A 16,111-nucleotide genomic window follows, 5' to 3' on the forward strand; every position below is an offset into this window, starting at 1 on the left:
AAAGTTATTAAAATGATTAACTTTGATAATATAAAAACATATCTGGGCATATGTTATCACTTTTACACAATGGAAGCACAGGCAACATGAGGGGATCAAAAACGGAGCCACTTAAGGCTGATTCCAGATATATAAATATATGTTTTATATGCAGTCTATCAGAAACACAAAACACACTAAGACAGTTGATTGGCTAAAGGTTAACACAACATTTAAGTAATAAGAAATAAAACATTTGAAGCCTGTTAAGATAAAATCTCATTAAGGTGATGAGGTGAGAAACATTTATATACTTTTAAAGCCCAGATTAGTTTTATTGATCCTTTTGGGGAAACATGTCTTTTTTTTTTTTTTATGTCAGAGGACATGTCTATGTTTTTTATTCATTTGTATCAATGACTTTGTATCATTTTGGGGATTACGCAGAGAGCTGTCTCAGATGGCTCTGGTTTGTGCCAGTACTTTTCCCTCAAAACAGAAGGCCAATATTAATAAAAACAAAATTTGAGCGTAACCTTGTTGGAGAACGTACAAACAGCACCGCACTAATGCAGTGAGATAAAACATCACCTAAATCCCTCCATCTAAGCGTCGCACAGCCCACAAAACCCATCAAATCAAATCCTGCATGTCTCCCACTGAGTTCAAATGATCTTTAACCACCATTTAAACAGTTCAGTTTTGCACTGGGTGCTTGAACCTGGAAGTGGAGAGCTGCCGGGCAGACCCTACAGTCGAGGGATGTATGTCAGCAAAAACCTCGCAGCATCTTATTTGTTTATGCGCAGAACCCCCTGCAGCTTTAAGTTTATCAGTGCCTATTCCCACCCTCTGTTGTTCTGGGAGTGTTGGAGCCAGGAGCCCTCGAGCGCTTGGCTCCAAAAGGATAGAAGGAGGATTAGAAAGAAATGCTCAATGAATAAAGAGGAAGTAGTGAGTCAGTTATAGGTAATCTAAACCATTTACCGTCAGCCAGAGGCCTATTAGGATTTAGGTGGGGGTGTGTGTGTGAATATGGAAAGGCTATCAATGGTAAGAGCCTGAGGATCCATCCTGCTGTGGGAGAAAATGTGGGTGCAGAAATCAGCTATAAGCGAGTGAAACTGATCAGCAAGTGTAATTGACTTTTACTGTTTCAGGTGCTGCTGATGCTCTGCCTATTGGCTCAGGCTATAAAGAGTTTTATAACATGTATCCAAACACTGTGTGTGTGTGTGTGTGTGTGTGTTCATGTGTGTGTGTTGTACTGTGAGCCATTGGCCAGTGATGTGGAACTATGGAGGATCATCAAGTGTCAGAGTGACATATCGCTGTAACACCGAGGAGTAGGAGAGGCTGTCATCCTGAAATATGTCTCAGTTTTTACTTCATCACCCCAAAGCCCAGCATGTGTATATATACTGTGTGTGTGTGTGTGTGTGTGCGTGTGTGTTTGACCTGAGCCCATACAATACTCCCTCTGCTGTAGTATCTAACACAACAACCCTCCAGGTGCAGGCTTGACAATATGAGCAAATGCAGCCCAAAGAGACGTGACGGTGCATTAAGAGACTACTGATTCTCAGGCAGCATGGGTTGATGGGAAAATTAACATGCTGCTGGCTTTTCTGCCTCTTTAATTTGCGCTTTAAATTCATATTTAGCTTCAAGTGGAACACAAGCGTTCCCAGCTTTTTAAAACAAGCTCAGATTGAATTTGTTCTCAGAGGATTTTTGTTTAAACTCCTATGAATAGTTTCCTTTGAAAATAAGGATCTCTGATCAGTTGTCTTGTTATTGACACTTTTCCCAAATAGCTTGTAGATCCTGATCCCAAACGAAACATATCCGTGCAGGTTAATTCCCAGTGATGGCAGCTTGTCTTGAGATGTACAGATTTAGCATTAGCAGACATCATCTCTGCACCCTAAAGAATAAAAATACACTTTTACACTTGCATTGCAGTCCTGAACCTTTTAAAATATTAGATTTTAACTTTTTTAAGACGACGATGTCAAGATGTCAAATGCACATACAGTACTGTGCAGAAGTTTCAATCCACCCCTCATTTCTTTATATTTTTTGAGCCAAGGTGCCAGAACAATAGTTCTTAAAGATCTTCCAACTATTTCACCACTTTTTTCACTTGTACTTGATCATCATAAGGAGAAAAAACAGGGACAAAAGGCTGAGGTATGCCAAATTACCCAAGAAATGGACGGAAAAATCAGTGGCAGCAGGTCTGATAAATCCGAATTTGAAATTTGTGGTTCAAATTGTCATCAGTATGTATGGAGGAGGTCAGGATAGAGGCACAACAGTGAGTGTCTTCAGCCATCCCATAGTTTGGGACTGCATTTCAGCCAGTAGTGTTGGCAATCTTGTCAGATTTTGATCCACCATGGTATACCATCTGAAAAGCATCTGATTGGCAGCAGCTTCATTTTTCGGCATGACAATGATCCCAAACACACAGTCGTACACTATCAGTCCCCTGAGCCCAGACCTTCAACAGTACTTGAGCAGTTTGGGATCATCTTGACAGAAAACAGAACAAAAGGCAGCCAACATCCAAAGAAGAGCTTTGTCCTTCAAGAAGCCTGGAAAACTAGTCCTGAAGACTATTCAAAGAAATGACAAGAAAGCTTGGCTAAAGCCTAGATTATATTCTACTGAGACCTGACGGCCGAGTTCCTGTTACCCTTCTTTTGTCATGTGTAGTTGGTGCATTATAATATAAATTGTTGTGGACAAGTCGGAGGTTTCAAAACAAATATGCAGCCATGTGGATGTTCACATCTGAGTATTTACTATCTAATGACGAGATTTATGTCACTGGGACTACATATACTATATTTCTAATTATGTTTGTACATGCATTGAAATAACACCTTTCATTTAGCCCATCATTTTGCTCAGATGATCCCAAAAAAATAACCAGCTGAAAGCTCCAGAACAGTCAAGACTATTTTCTCTTTTGTGAAGTCAACAACACTTCAGTTCACAGACAAAAAACACTTAGTACTCAGAAAAATGGAAACCTGAGTCTCCGCATATATGAAACAACAGAGCAGGTGCCCATGAGCAGATACTAACTGGACCTTGTACCATTAACCTGGTCATTATTTTCACGAACTGTGATCAGTTTGAGTAAAAGAAATTCGACAAAAATGTGATATAATCCAACTAAAGTCAATAAACACTAACATGATTTACTATTTGTTCTATTACTCTTTTATTTATTCACTACTATGGTATACTGGCCCTGTGCTGAAAGTGACTATATTTATGCAAACTTTACAACAATACCAACCAGGAGGTTGCTAGGCAACATGATGGAGTCATAATATATCATAATATTCAAGTTTTATAAATAGAAATTAGACATTATTATGAAACAAAATTGGCACAGTGGCTTTTTTTAAGGTGCTGTAGGTGCAGAGATGCTGTGGTGTCGCCGTCAACACATTCACCTTACATGCAAAGAGGGCCCGGATAAACAGGGAGGGTTCTGTCATGAATAAAATCGTTGTCAAATCAAAGATGCAGATCAATCTGCTCTGAGGACTCCTTGGCAGATAAGGCAGCAGCTAAAAGCACATAGAGGTGCATAAATGCTAAAGAAAAGGGAATTTTAGCCCATTGGTATGTGGTTTCTAGGCAACATGAAGGCAGGATAGATAAGAACCTTCAAGGGCCTAAGATATACCTGTGTGCCAAGTTTGATTGCTTAACTGCTGATTGTGTGGGAGGGGTTTGCAGACAGAGAGTAATTTGTTGTATTATAGTAAGATACAGAAGAGCAGGCATACGATGACCCACTGACCCAGCTGGCACGTCCTGCCGGTCCATCCAGGTGGACAGAGGCATCGATAACCTCCAGGAGCTTCTTCACACGTTGCTCCATGGCCACAGGGACTGCGATCACACTGCTTCACCGCTGAGAAGACAAACAGAGAATAATATATATGAACTTACTGGCCTGTGTGACGGGAGCGTGAGTGAGAACATTAAGGAGGCAGCTTGTGCATGTGTGATCTGAAGGGTAGTATTGGTGTGAGGAAGCTTTGATGCTTTTGTGTTTTTGTTCTTTCTGCTGCTCTGGTTTCTGTGCAAACAGTGATGAATACAATCATCTCAAATCTTTCCCAAAGAGGAGGGAGGAAGGAGTGCATTTGAATAAGGGAAAGGATGGCAAAGCCGGGGGTTGGACAGAAATAAAAATGAGGCTGCCATGTGTGGTTCTACCCATCTGACAAGGAATTTAAAACAGGAAAAACATCACATTCAGACAAAGACAAGCTCCCCACTTAGGGGTTAACCATGCATAACTTAAAGAGGGGATCATAACTTTTCCCATGCATATCTCTGTGGTGTACATCTCTGTTTCTCTCATAACCTTTTTTCATTTACCTAACCCTACAGAAGAACCATTTACCATTTTCCTGACCCCGAACAACAATAATCCTGCCAAGTTAGCGGCACATCTCCAAAAATGAGACGGAGAATTCATAACAAACAAAGAAGCCTTTAATTAATATTGGTTATATATATAAATCTAGTCTGAAAACAAAGCTATGTTGTGGTTTTGGTTGTCATTCCTTGCAAGCCTAACAATCTTCTTGCTGTATGTTCCCTGGAGAGTCCCCCCCCGCACAACACATAGCCTGCAGAGATAGGCCGCCTCTCTGACTGTTAATCAAGCGAGCAACAAACAACAAGAGCAAAAATAAACAAAACTTTTATTCCCCCGTTCATCCCTCTGCTCTCACTCTTTGATAAAAATGCTTTCTGCTGAATTGTTTACATGCCACAGCGCTGTTTATCCTGCACGAAGTGAAAGCTGAGGATGTGGAACTGTTCTTGTTTACAGACAGCTCTGAAAGACCATAACCCGTGTGATCCAATCTCACCTGCAGTCACGCACACCCACCCACCCACACACACGCACACCCACCCACACACACACACACACACACACACACACACACACACACGCACAGCAGACCACACGACCGAGAAACCCAGACTGTTCTGACAGCTCTGCTCAGCTTGACCTTTAGCCGCATGCAGATCAAACAATGTATGCGGCTGAGTGAGCGGGAACTAACGCAGGCTTTAAAAGCATTTAACCTACAAACAGACATATACCTTCTAATTACTGCCATATATTTAAGTGTGGTTTACTTGTATTACACCAAACCATGATGTTAAGCAATTCAAAGAGGCATCAGGTCCTCTGTGCCTGTGAAGGAACTTTCTATAATGAGTGAAAAAATAAACCAAAAAAAACAAAAAAAAACAAAACAAAAAATCCCCTGATAACATCAGAGAAAGCCCAGATTACAGGATTGGGATCATGGGAACTATACGATCCAGCATTTCTGAGCTTGATGCATACTTGTGATTGTTAGTGGACATATCTCCACCTTTCTTTCTTTTAAGAGGGACAGTTTCTGAATATAAGGATGAACCGTTTAACCGTGTTTAATGATTTGACATCTTTCATACTCACAAAAAGAAAAAGAAAAACTGTGTTTATGGGAGATCAGCGGGGGGGGCATGTACTATGAAGCAGGATTAGTGGGTCAGTAAGGCGCCTCTATTTTCACCATGGTAACTTGCGCTAACCACACAACCGGAGACCAGTTTGGGTTTTCACTGGGCTAATTATTTTCCAGACAACATGCTGTAAGCACAAAATAGATAACAGGCACCCTCCTGAGATGTATCCTACTAGCCTCACTGAAAGGAGCCCTGCAGTGAAGTTATGTGCATTCGGTTGATGCAGAACATGAATATCTTTTTTTATATTCTTGCTCCTTTTTTGCTGCCAAGTCCATTTCACACCGCTGTAATTACAGCTAACAGAGCACAGATTTGAAGATGGATTTGTCTTTTTTCATTTATGTCAGAATGGCTTTTGCTCTCATATTTTTGTGCTTTTTAGCCTTTGTATCAAGTTAATAAAATAGTGGCGAGATAACGGGAAAGCTGGGAATGAGACCAGCTGCAAACCTGAGCCTCTGTGTTAGCTTTACAACATATGGGTAAGCTGAGTGACCTAAACCAGCACCCCTATTGCAGAAAATATTTAATATTAATATTTAAAAAATATTTTGATTTTGAGTGTATTTGTAATTGTTTAATTAACAACTATTATACATAGTGTATGTTTTGTATATCTTTCACAGGATTTTGGCCACCTGTGGTTGTTTAAAATGTGCTACTGTGCTAATTTTGATTTGAATTGACTATATCCTTCATATTTCTCCAAACCTGTGCCTTTAAACTCAAAGTTGTCAAACTCATTTTACATTGTGAGGCCACTTTGATCTGAAATGGGCTGGACTAGTAAAAGTCCCCTTTCTCTCACTGTAAAGGTGTTTAACTTAACATTTCATTTCTGTCCCATCTGATACAAGGAAAAGAGGTGCAATTCACCGATAGAAAAAAGCTGTAAAACATCTAAAAATACATTACACAATTCAAAATTTATGCCATTCTTTATATTTTCCAAAGCCATCCAGTGGATCAGATTGGAGTCTTTCCCAGGCCGATTCTTACCCACGGGCCTCATGTTTGACACCTGGAGAAGCAGAGAAAGCCTGATCTTGTGTTTATCCAGCAGAATCTGAGTCTGAATAAACGCTTCAGCATGTGTTAGAGGAGACTGCATGTCACAGCGCCCTTAAAGGCTGCTCTTGTCTTTGTGCGATTAAAGTAAAGACAGTCTGGCTTTGCATATTTTTAGGAAAAACATCAGACTACTGTACAGCAAACTGACATCCACATAAGGCCAAGAACAACAATGCCACACCAATCCAGAACACAACTGTGTATTGTTTTTGTGTTTAGCAGCAGTCTCAGCTTACATTCACTTGGCAGACACTTTGCTACTTCTTATTTTTTCACTTTCACGCACATCGCAAGAGAACCGGATGTCACTCCACAAATTCCCAATTATGTGATTAAAGTAATCACATTACATGGGAAAAAGCTCACATGAGTAAAAGACCTGATAATAAATACCTTCTAATTACTGCCATTAAAAAAAGAAAGAAAAAAACATGTAATAATTCACAGTGCCACCTCTGCTTATATTAATGCAATTGCTGATTATAAGTGCTCCAACAGAGGGTCTTGATTGTTCTAGTGATACAAATACAAATGCATTCCTGCATCCCCGCCCTCTCCCCCCCTCCACACACACACACACACACACACACACACACACACACACACACACACACACACACACACACACACACACACACACACACACACACACACACACACACACAGGGAAAGATGTTTAGGCTAATTTAACTTCCTCTGTTGCATTGATTAGAGTCACTCGCTGGCTTTGATCCAATAATAACCAATCACAGACAATCTCACAGCGCCCCGGCCCCTCAGCTCAGTAAGACACGAGTGTGAGCAGCATCGACAATCACCATCTGTGCAGGTGTGTCCAGTCCAGCCTTCGCTACAGATGCAGCTGAACCCTGTTTGGTCTTCCACACAGGTCGCTCCGTTCATACACGGGGAAGACAAGCACGCGTGTTCCACTAAAGGGAGGAAGGAGGGGAGGAAAGTGTAAATGAAAAGCTGGTGCAGTTTGTTTCTCTCATAACGGTTATTAACTTTGACAAACAATATTGTGGAAAAATGTGAATGGCTTATACAAATATAATATAAATAAACTAGAAAACAAACGTTGAAGTAAGAATGAATTTGCAGAGTCCCACGTTACACTGGGGTTAACATGTGTGCATGTAAAGAGTACTTATAAGTAGGAATTTTCTAAATAACTCCAACAATTTATGATATTTCCTCCTTGTGCCACTCAGTAGTCTTGGCCATCTCTGTGCATCTCTTACATTTGTGTAAACAAACATTACCGAGAGCACTTTTGCTGTTTGTTGACGTTGACTCACCGATGTCACAGTTGCGTCCTCTGAAGCCTTCCTGGCACTCACACTGATACTCGTTGGGCTCTGTGTTCGTACAGGTCCCGCCGTTTTTACAGGGCTGATGGGTGCCACAGTAGTTTAGATCTGAACCCACAAAAAGATGTGTTTAGTTTTTAGATTTTAGCTCACAGCAAAAACAAAGTGACATAGGGGCAAATAGAAAAATGAATGAGGATGCCTTAGTCTGACTTTATTTCAGGTAAACATTCAGCGAACACACACACACACACACACACACACACACACACACACACACACACACACACACACACACACACACACACACACAGAGGCCTGGTGTATCCAGGTCTGTTCTGTGGGCTGACTGTGCAGGCCAGTAGCTGCAGGGCTTGTTCCTCCATTGTTGAGGCTGTTTAGAGCTTTGCTTTCTTTAATCATTTCCTCGGTGGCCATGGCCTCTTTGTCTCACTGCAGCTCTTTACAGAGCCTTTCTGAATGCGCAGAAACAGCTTAAGACCCCACCTAGTTAAAAGCAGCCAGCCCAGCCCCGCTCACGTTCACCTTACCCAAGGCTATCACCTTTCTCCTGCACAATACGCTGTCCCGTGGGCACTGGTTAGGCTCCCACACTGGGACAGAGGTAGGAGTCATATGCTGGGATAATGCTGGGCGAACTTTGCTACAGTTTGGTGGGAAAATACTGACGCTCGAAATCCTCAGGGACTTTTATCTTATCTTATACAGAAGATCATGCATGGAGAGAAGTGTGAAGAACCATGCCTCACTAAGACTGCACACACAATGCCTCTCTCTTTGTCTCAGAGCCACACAGACAGGATGAGTTATTGGTCAACATACAATACACGGCAGAGCACTTTCATCTTTACGTATGATGTAGTCTTCTACTGTGTTTTTATATTAAATGAGTCTTTGGAAGCTCTTGTGGACAACAAAGGATCCATCAGTGTGTTGCTGAATCCAAACTCTTGTAAACCTACGAGTTCATATATAGAAAACAATCAAAAATTTAAAAAGGTGACACAGTAAGTATCTTTAGCATGACATAAAGAAATAAGAGAAATAAGATTAATAATCATGAATTCTGTATAACTGTGCAAAAAGGTCACTGAGTAGAAGTAAATCTGGACAGCTGAGAGTTAGTCGGCTCGCTTTTTCCAAGAATTTCTGTCTAAACTTTTACTTGGTTTTAATTTTATAGTGCCTGCTACGCTGTGTGGTTAAATTTACCTAGTGATTGATCACTCTGTGTGTCTACAAGCCAGCGCAGTATCCTAAACACACACGACTCCAGTTGCATATCTGAGATACTGGAAAAAAAGGGTGGAAACCCCCTCACTCGCACATAAACACTTTCTTCTTCTCTACTACAGAAAAGGAGCGGGTCACATGTCGGACCTTTGTCACACAGCAGTCCTCCCCAGTTGACGTCGCACACACACTGCCAAGGTTCAGTGCAGCTCCCATACACACAGCCTGGGAACGTCATACACTGGTCGCACAGCTGACCCTTCCAGCCATATTGACACCTAAAAGAAAAAGAAGACATGAGCAGAGAGGCAGATTGGAACAACCACGAATCTCATTATCTGCATTATGAAGCTGCTGTTGCTATGATAGTTATAGAAATCCTGGAGGGATGTTTCGATGATGATTTTATTTGCTTCATTAGACTTCTGTGGAAGAAGCTGTTACTTGAAAATGCTGCACAGCACAAATTAAACCCTTACGTGGGAGCTCATCGGTGTGCAGATCAATCTATACTATATGGACTAAAGTGTTGAGCCACTCCTCTTAAACTTTGAGCTCACTGAATTCCAGTGTGTTACTGTAATAGGATGCAGTCGTTGCAACAAGTCAGGTTGTGAATTTTCTTCCCTCCTAGATGTTCCACGATCAACTGTAAGTGGTATTATTGCAAAGTGGAAGCTTTTAAGGAGCACAGTGATTCAGTCACAAAGTAGAAAGTCACATAAAGTTAGAGTCAGTCTACTGCTGGCTCAACAACAGAGCTCCAGACTTTCTCTGGGTGTAAAAACTGAGTGCCAGGATCTTCATGGCATAGCCAAGCAGCTCCTGCAGGTGTAATGCAATGTAGGTGGCCCCTTAGGTTTTGTAGATATAGTGTACATTCAGACCCACTTTACAACTGAAGTTAATTTATCTGTAGAGAGAATAAATCCCTCTAATGTAATAGCTGCACTAAATCTACACCCGCAATACTACTGCTGGACTTACAGGGGATTTAAGTTTGTGTATTTACAGCTTTGTGCATTATTTTTGGATTGAACTTGGTAGAGTCCCTCAATTCATCATATTCAGTCACCTTTCTCCTGATTGGCTGTTTGTTCCAACCAGAATGCTTTGAACATAAGGTTAGTGTATATTAAAAGAAAAACTCCCATTAATTTGGCTGGCCATTTATGAATGAATGACTGAAGGGTTTGGTTTAAAAAGTTAACCTGCTCATATAAAATCACATTTTTTGTCATCTTCTGGTATTGACTAAAGTTTTCATTCCTCAATTTTTATATTGTAACAGTCAAAATAATATTTCATATTTCCAATTTTCTATAATTATTCTATAAGTATACACTTACTTGCATTCTCCAGGTACATCGCAAGAGCCGTGGGTTTGATGACAGCCCTGCCTGCACACCGCTGCAAAGCCAAAAAAACAAAACACGGTTGGAATCACACCATAACACAATGTTTTTTTATGGAGTAGACGTGTGTATGGCGTCAGAGTATCTGCCACATCATATCAGGGTCAAAAATGCCTTTAATTAACCCTGAAAACGCCCTGAACTTCATCATCAACAGTAACCTGCAGGGGGTAACAGAGCGAGCTTCCTGCCTTCCTGCAGTCCAATCAGTGTCGTGTCGAGGAGGAAGTCAGATGAAGTGAGAAAGGGGTGAGATGGGCAGGGTTGCAGGATGTCCTTAAACTAGCTCTGTGTCCTTCAGGGTTCCCATGGTTTCCACTCTGGCTTCCTCCATTCACTCAGTTCAACCGCTGCAACATGATGGCAGCGCTCCGAGGTCACAGAGTGAGGGCGCTCAGTTGATGAGTCACACAAAATAATCCTCCACACCCTCACCACAGAAGGTAGCCAGCGTGTCTTTGCTGATGGACTGTTTCAGAGAGCAACCGTGTAATGGCCTGAAGTCTTTTTAACACTAAGACAAGCACGTGTGCGGTTATTCCTTATTAATGAGGCCTGTTCTCACCTTGTAGATTGCTATTAAAGCTGTGTGTGAATATTTAGATGACATATCCATGAAACCTTTATCACAATAATAGTTTTAAATAGTTTCAAAGACTAAAGTTAGACAGGAAAACAAAGACGATCTCAAGAAAAATTTGATTAACTTCAGGTTAGGTCAGTTCACCATTTGTGGAGTGACACTGTGATGGAGGGTGTTCTCTGCCTCACACCAAGAGGGCTCTGTGTTTGTATCTCCTGGCTGGGTGGGACCTTTCTGTGTCAAGATTGCATGATCTAACCTGTATCTGTGTGGGAAGTCCTGCTAGACTCCAAAGATACGTGTGTTAGATTATTAGTGATTCTGAAGTGGAAGTAAGGGTCTTTGTGACCCTGTGATTAACTGGCAAACCTGCACAGGGTGTGTGTGAGACAGACTCCAATATTTTTAGTTGACTTCTTTGATCTGGGCAGTTTACAAAATATGTTTGTGTGTTGAGGAATTTGAAGGTTTTTTTTTCCCCACCAGTACAGGCTTTAGTAGCGTAATCCATCGCAGCAAACATTAAGCCTGGGTTTATTTTTCTAATGCTGTACCCCTGTTACTAGATAACTTAATAACGTGTTGCATTGTTGATGGTAACAGTAATACCTACTTAGTATTTAAGGGAGCATTTTTGGCAAAAACATTGTCTTGTTGAGCATTGACGGAAGAAAATGATTATGTGTTAATATTTGAATGAGGTAGAGACAAATACTGGATTTTTAAAAACACACACACACACACACACACACACAAACAAATGCACAACTTTGAGGAAACACCAGTGAACTCCTTTGTGTTCCTTTTCTTACCTATTTTGCACTCTGGCCCCGTCCAGCCCTCCATGCAGACCTTGGAGCCGCTTTGGTCGCAGCTGAAGTGGCCGACGAAGTCATCGCGGGCTCGGCAGAACTTGTTGCAGAAGGGTCCGTAGTAGTTGGAGTGACAGCGGAAACGAAGTCGGTACTCCAGGCTGAAAGAGCGTCCGTGGTAACGGTAAGTCTGCCACTGTTCACCGGGGTTCAGCATGGAGGAGAGCAGGATTCGCTCGATCAACTGACCTGAGGGAGGAAGAAAGGAAGAAATACTTTCTTTTGTTTGCTGTTCTGCCACTGGGAAATCAAAGGGTGCCAAACATCTGGGGAAGGAGGAACTGTGTCCACATTCAGCAGATAAATCTAAACACTCCTTAACATTATTAGCATCAAAGCTGATATGGCATGAGTTCAATCAAATAGTCGCCTGTTAACACATTGAGCAGTTATGGAGCAACATTACCATCATATGGAGTCTGGCTCTTTTTCCATCACCCACTAAGAAAAATATCTGTTTTTTTAGCTGTTTAATGTGACAAGTTACCCACCAGTGCGTCACTAACTTTAGTGCTTGCCATTTTGTGCCGAGCAGGTTGTGTACAGGTGATTTATGAGAGCTATTTCACCAAAAAAAAAAACAACAACAAAAGAAAACCACTGGATGATGGAATTTGTGGGATTGATAACCAAACAATGAGGCTCTAAAATGCTCTGCAGAGCTGTGAGACACCACAAATATCCAAGAGATCATCCCTATGAGGCAGCTCTTTAACATTTGATTAGCTATTGGAGAGGAGGGGGAGGTGCAGAGAGAGGACCAGACAAGCCTCAGGGCAACAGCGGGGCAGTGGCTGCTGCTCCTGACCCCCGGAGGGGATTTCCCAGAGGCACTGGCATCCCCAAGTCACTTTCATTGCTCTCTGACAGGGTGTTAACAGACACACAGTACTCAGAATAGGTGTGAGTGTGTGTGTTTCTGTGTGTTGTTTCAGTGTATATGCCATGTGTGTATCTATGAGATGCTAGTGAGGATACAGGCAAAGATTGCATGATAGGAGGACAGAACAGGAAGCCTCATTGGAAGTATGTCAGCAGTGAAGAGAGACTGAGTGTACAGAATGTGCGAGTGTGTGCATGTGTGTGTGTGAGAGAGAGAGATTCTGCCAGAGGCAAACAGAGTCAAAGAGGAAGGGAAGCAGCTATTAGGACACACACATAACAAACTGCCTGATGGAGAGATGAGATCACTGCGGTTTGACCCAAAGGAATGAAAACAGGGATACACAGTGCTTGGTGAGTGTGTGTGTGTGTGTGTGTGTGTGTGTGTGTGTGTGTGTGTGGGATGGGAACAGAGCGGACGTTGAGCGGACTGTTAGGTCGGCCGCTGCACGATTCCTCTGCAGTCGCCTGTAGTCAAACTCGAGGGCCCCGTTTCACAAACACTCATTATGCTACTGCAGTGCATTGTGGGTTTTTCATTATTTTATGACTCTGGCATGGCCGGAGGTTAATTTCATCATCACCATTTCTCTTCCAGAAAAGAAGCAGAAGTAAGCGAATTATCATTCAGCACAGCAGGGAAGGTGTGTAACAGAGCCCAATTTTCGCAGTAACGTGATTAGAGAAGATGGTACAATAATATGTGAGGGGTGTGGAGGACCCCAGGAAGAATAGCCTCTCTGGCTGGTGCTAATGGGCATCCTAAAAAAGGAGAGAGAGCAAGAGACAGAAAGATTGATGGCAGAACAGCTGAAACAAGAAGCCCTGAGCTCTTTCTGAAATCACACTTTATAGAAACATAAGCAGCAGAGAAACAGGGATTGTATCTGCAGGGAGTTAAAAAAAAAAGTTTTCTTGTCTCTGGAGATTGTCCCCCCACTGTCTTGTATTAGCCGTGAAGTGCTTGCCCTTGACAATGGTGAGAAAACACTGCAGGAGAGAAAACACCGCCCTGTGACTTCATTTTGAATCAATAACCTTGTGGAAGCCAATAGATCAGCTGAAGGTTTTTTTTTAATTTGATGTGCATGGGTTCTCATGACATTTCTATGTTTATTTTCAGTTTTCATTCTAGTATAAACTCCCAGTGAAACTATTCTCACATGGATGGGGGACTAAGTCTAAACATGTGTCTTGAATTTTGGTGACAAGGTGGTCGAGATTATAATGCTTCTAATATTGAATTCCACTTTCGCAGTTTTGTGGCTGTAACATCAGTACAGCTGAAACACGGGGGGGCACAGCAGCAAGTATGTTGTCAAAATCACCCAATGAATACGGGAGCAGAAGGAGAACATGGGAAAAACAACATTTTAAGATGATTCATATTTACTGAAACATTTCGCTGAGAAAGTTACAAATGTCCCTGTGGGGTTTTTGTTCTGTGAGGGGGAAGGGATGGACGTAGTTACTATAAGCATTTGGTACAGAAGCCCTGTTTTAAAGCTCCAAATTTAGGATTTTGACAGCAGCCATGTTGGTTTTTTTGTGGCAGACAGTGGCAGAAAATGCACGAATGTATGGATGGATGGAATTTGACTCTCCAAAAGTGAAGCGCAGATTTATACAAGTTATTTTCTCAGATTATTTCATTAAAGGCACAAACACGATTAAGAAATCTAGTTCAGTGACTAATTAGCGCAAATTGGGAAAAGCAGCAGCCTGTGTCAGCGTCCATCTGTCAGTTAAAGCAGACCTGCTCCTAACTTTAAGCCTTAATTAGTGAGTTATAAACAAACTGCACTGTACATGTGTTATGAAGGCTGTAGCTTTATTTAAAGCCCCGGAGGTTGATGTTTGGTGCGTACACAAAACATCCAACAGCATGTGAGAAACTGTTTTCTCTGTGCTACTGCCCTGGTGGCAGTAACGCAGTAACAAAGGCACTTTTGCAAAACTTCTGAGCAGGAAAATTCAGTTCAAGAATTAAATAATACATTTTTTGTTGACTAGAAAACCCTTTGAAATCTGGAGAAATGGCAGCACTGCAGAAATTAGATGTTACAAGAACTGCAAGGCCCAAAAGATCAACGCAGGCCTTTTCATTTTTTCTTTATGTACTTAATGACATGTTTATTTTCTGAGTATATTATCCTGTATGTTGTTGTTAAATCGTACTTTGTGTAAACATTCAGTCACTGACTTATGAGTTAAAGCTGATGCAGCCTGGTGTCGCAAAATTTCCAGCCTCCATTAAATTATTGGTTATTACAGAGCGCGTTTACTCATCTTGATGATTGCTCAGGAGGCTGCAGTTTGCTGTTTATTCGATTTTCACTGTTGTAGTGACAGGTGTTTCCATCAGGTCTGTATTTCTGTGTTGTGCAATAAAGTTAAATAAAAGACTGTGTCCTTCAAAATAAACATAAAACGGGATAGAATATGTAAAACAACTGAAAGAAACTAAATAAAACAAAATAAAGGTGCCAAAACCTGCTGCACATTACCTACTTACTGTGAACTACTGCAGGCATGTATGAAGTTTTACAGTCTGACTGATCTCATTTCATTGCTGTGATACCATCGTGTTCCCTTATCTAAACAGTTACTTGTCAGTATACTCAACAAAAACAAGGCCAAAGACCAAAGTTGTAACCAACGGGAATTATCCTTTAACAGATCAAGGTACGCCCCTGCACATTAACACTTAAGCTACATTTTATTTGAAGAAAACTGTGAAGGTCACACCGTCTGTGCTCATAGCACATCACATTTTCTTGGTATTTCCAAGAACCGTTTCAGAAGGTACAGTTATGCTCGGTAATCCTTTCTGATTTGCAGCACGGCCCGCTAAGTCCATTCAGACTGCTACCGAACGCCTCTGTTTGGGCTGAGCTAAGCTGTCAGCCTAGCGAACAGCTTTAGGCCCAATGTAAGGGCTGTCAGGAGCTCAGGTGGAAACGGAAGATAATGCAAACAAGATGTAAGAGCGTCGCTGGAGGGCAGAGCGAAGGAGAGACGGAAGGCGAAAGAGAAATGTGAGGTGAAAATCCCAGTTTCTCATCCTATCAGCCATCTTCTGGGTAGCACCGAGGTTGAGAGACCGCAGTGCAGTGGTCTCTCAAAGGAAGGATTGTGGCATGACAGGAATGAGGAAGGCACAGAAACATCTGT

The 16,111-nt window shown here is 41.7% G+C and overlaps 1 protein-coding gene across 1 annotated transcript in view; it reads right to left on the reverse strand.

Annotated features, from left to right (window-relative positions):
• Positions 1-16,111, reverse strand: part of LOC146373704 (uncharacterized) — a 61,436-nt gene that overhangs the window by 5,859 nt on the left and 39,466 nt on the right. Inside the window, exons 4-9 of the mRNA XM_084950747.1 lie at positions 11,996-12,244; positions 10,535-10,595; positions 9,333-9,463; positions 7,920-8,039; positions 7,437-7,550; positions 3,806-3,919 (exon numbers count right to left, since the gene is read on the reverse strand). Of these exons, the coding sequence (XP_084806873.1) occupies positions 3,806-3,919; positions 7,437-7,550; positions 7,920-8,039; positions 9,333-9,463; positions 10,535-10,595; positions 11,996-12,244 (789 nt within the window). The remainder of the gene's footprint in view (positions 1-3,805; positions 3,920-7,436; positions 7,551-7,919; positions 8,040-9,332; positions 9,464-10,534; positions 10,596-11,995; positions 12,245-16,111) is intronic.

This window comes from Perissodus microlepis, chromosome 14, assembly GCF_051167445.1.
Source record: "Perissodus microlepis isolate ML-2025 ecotype Zambia chromosome 14, ASM5116744v1, whole genome shotgun sequence".
NCBI lineage: Eukaryota > Metazoa > Chordata > Actinopteri > Cichliformes > Cichlidae > Perissodus > Perissodus microlepis.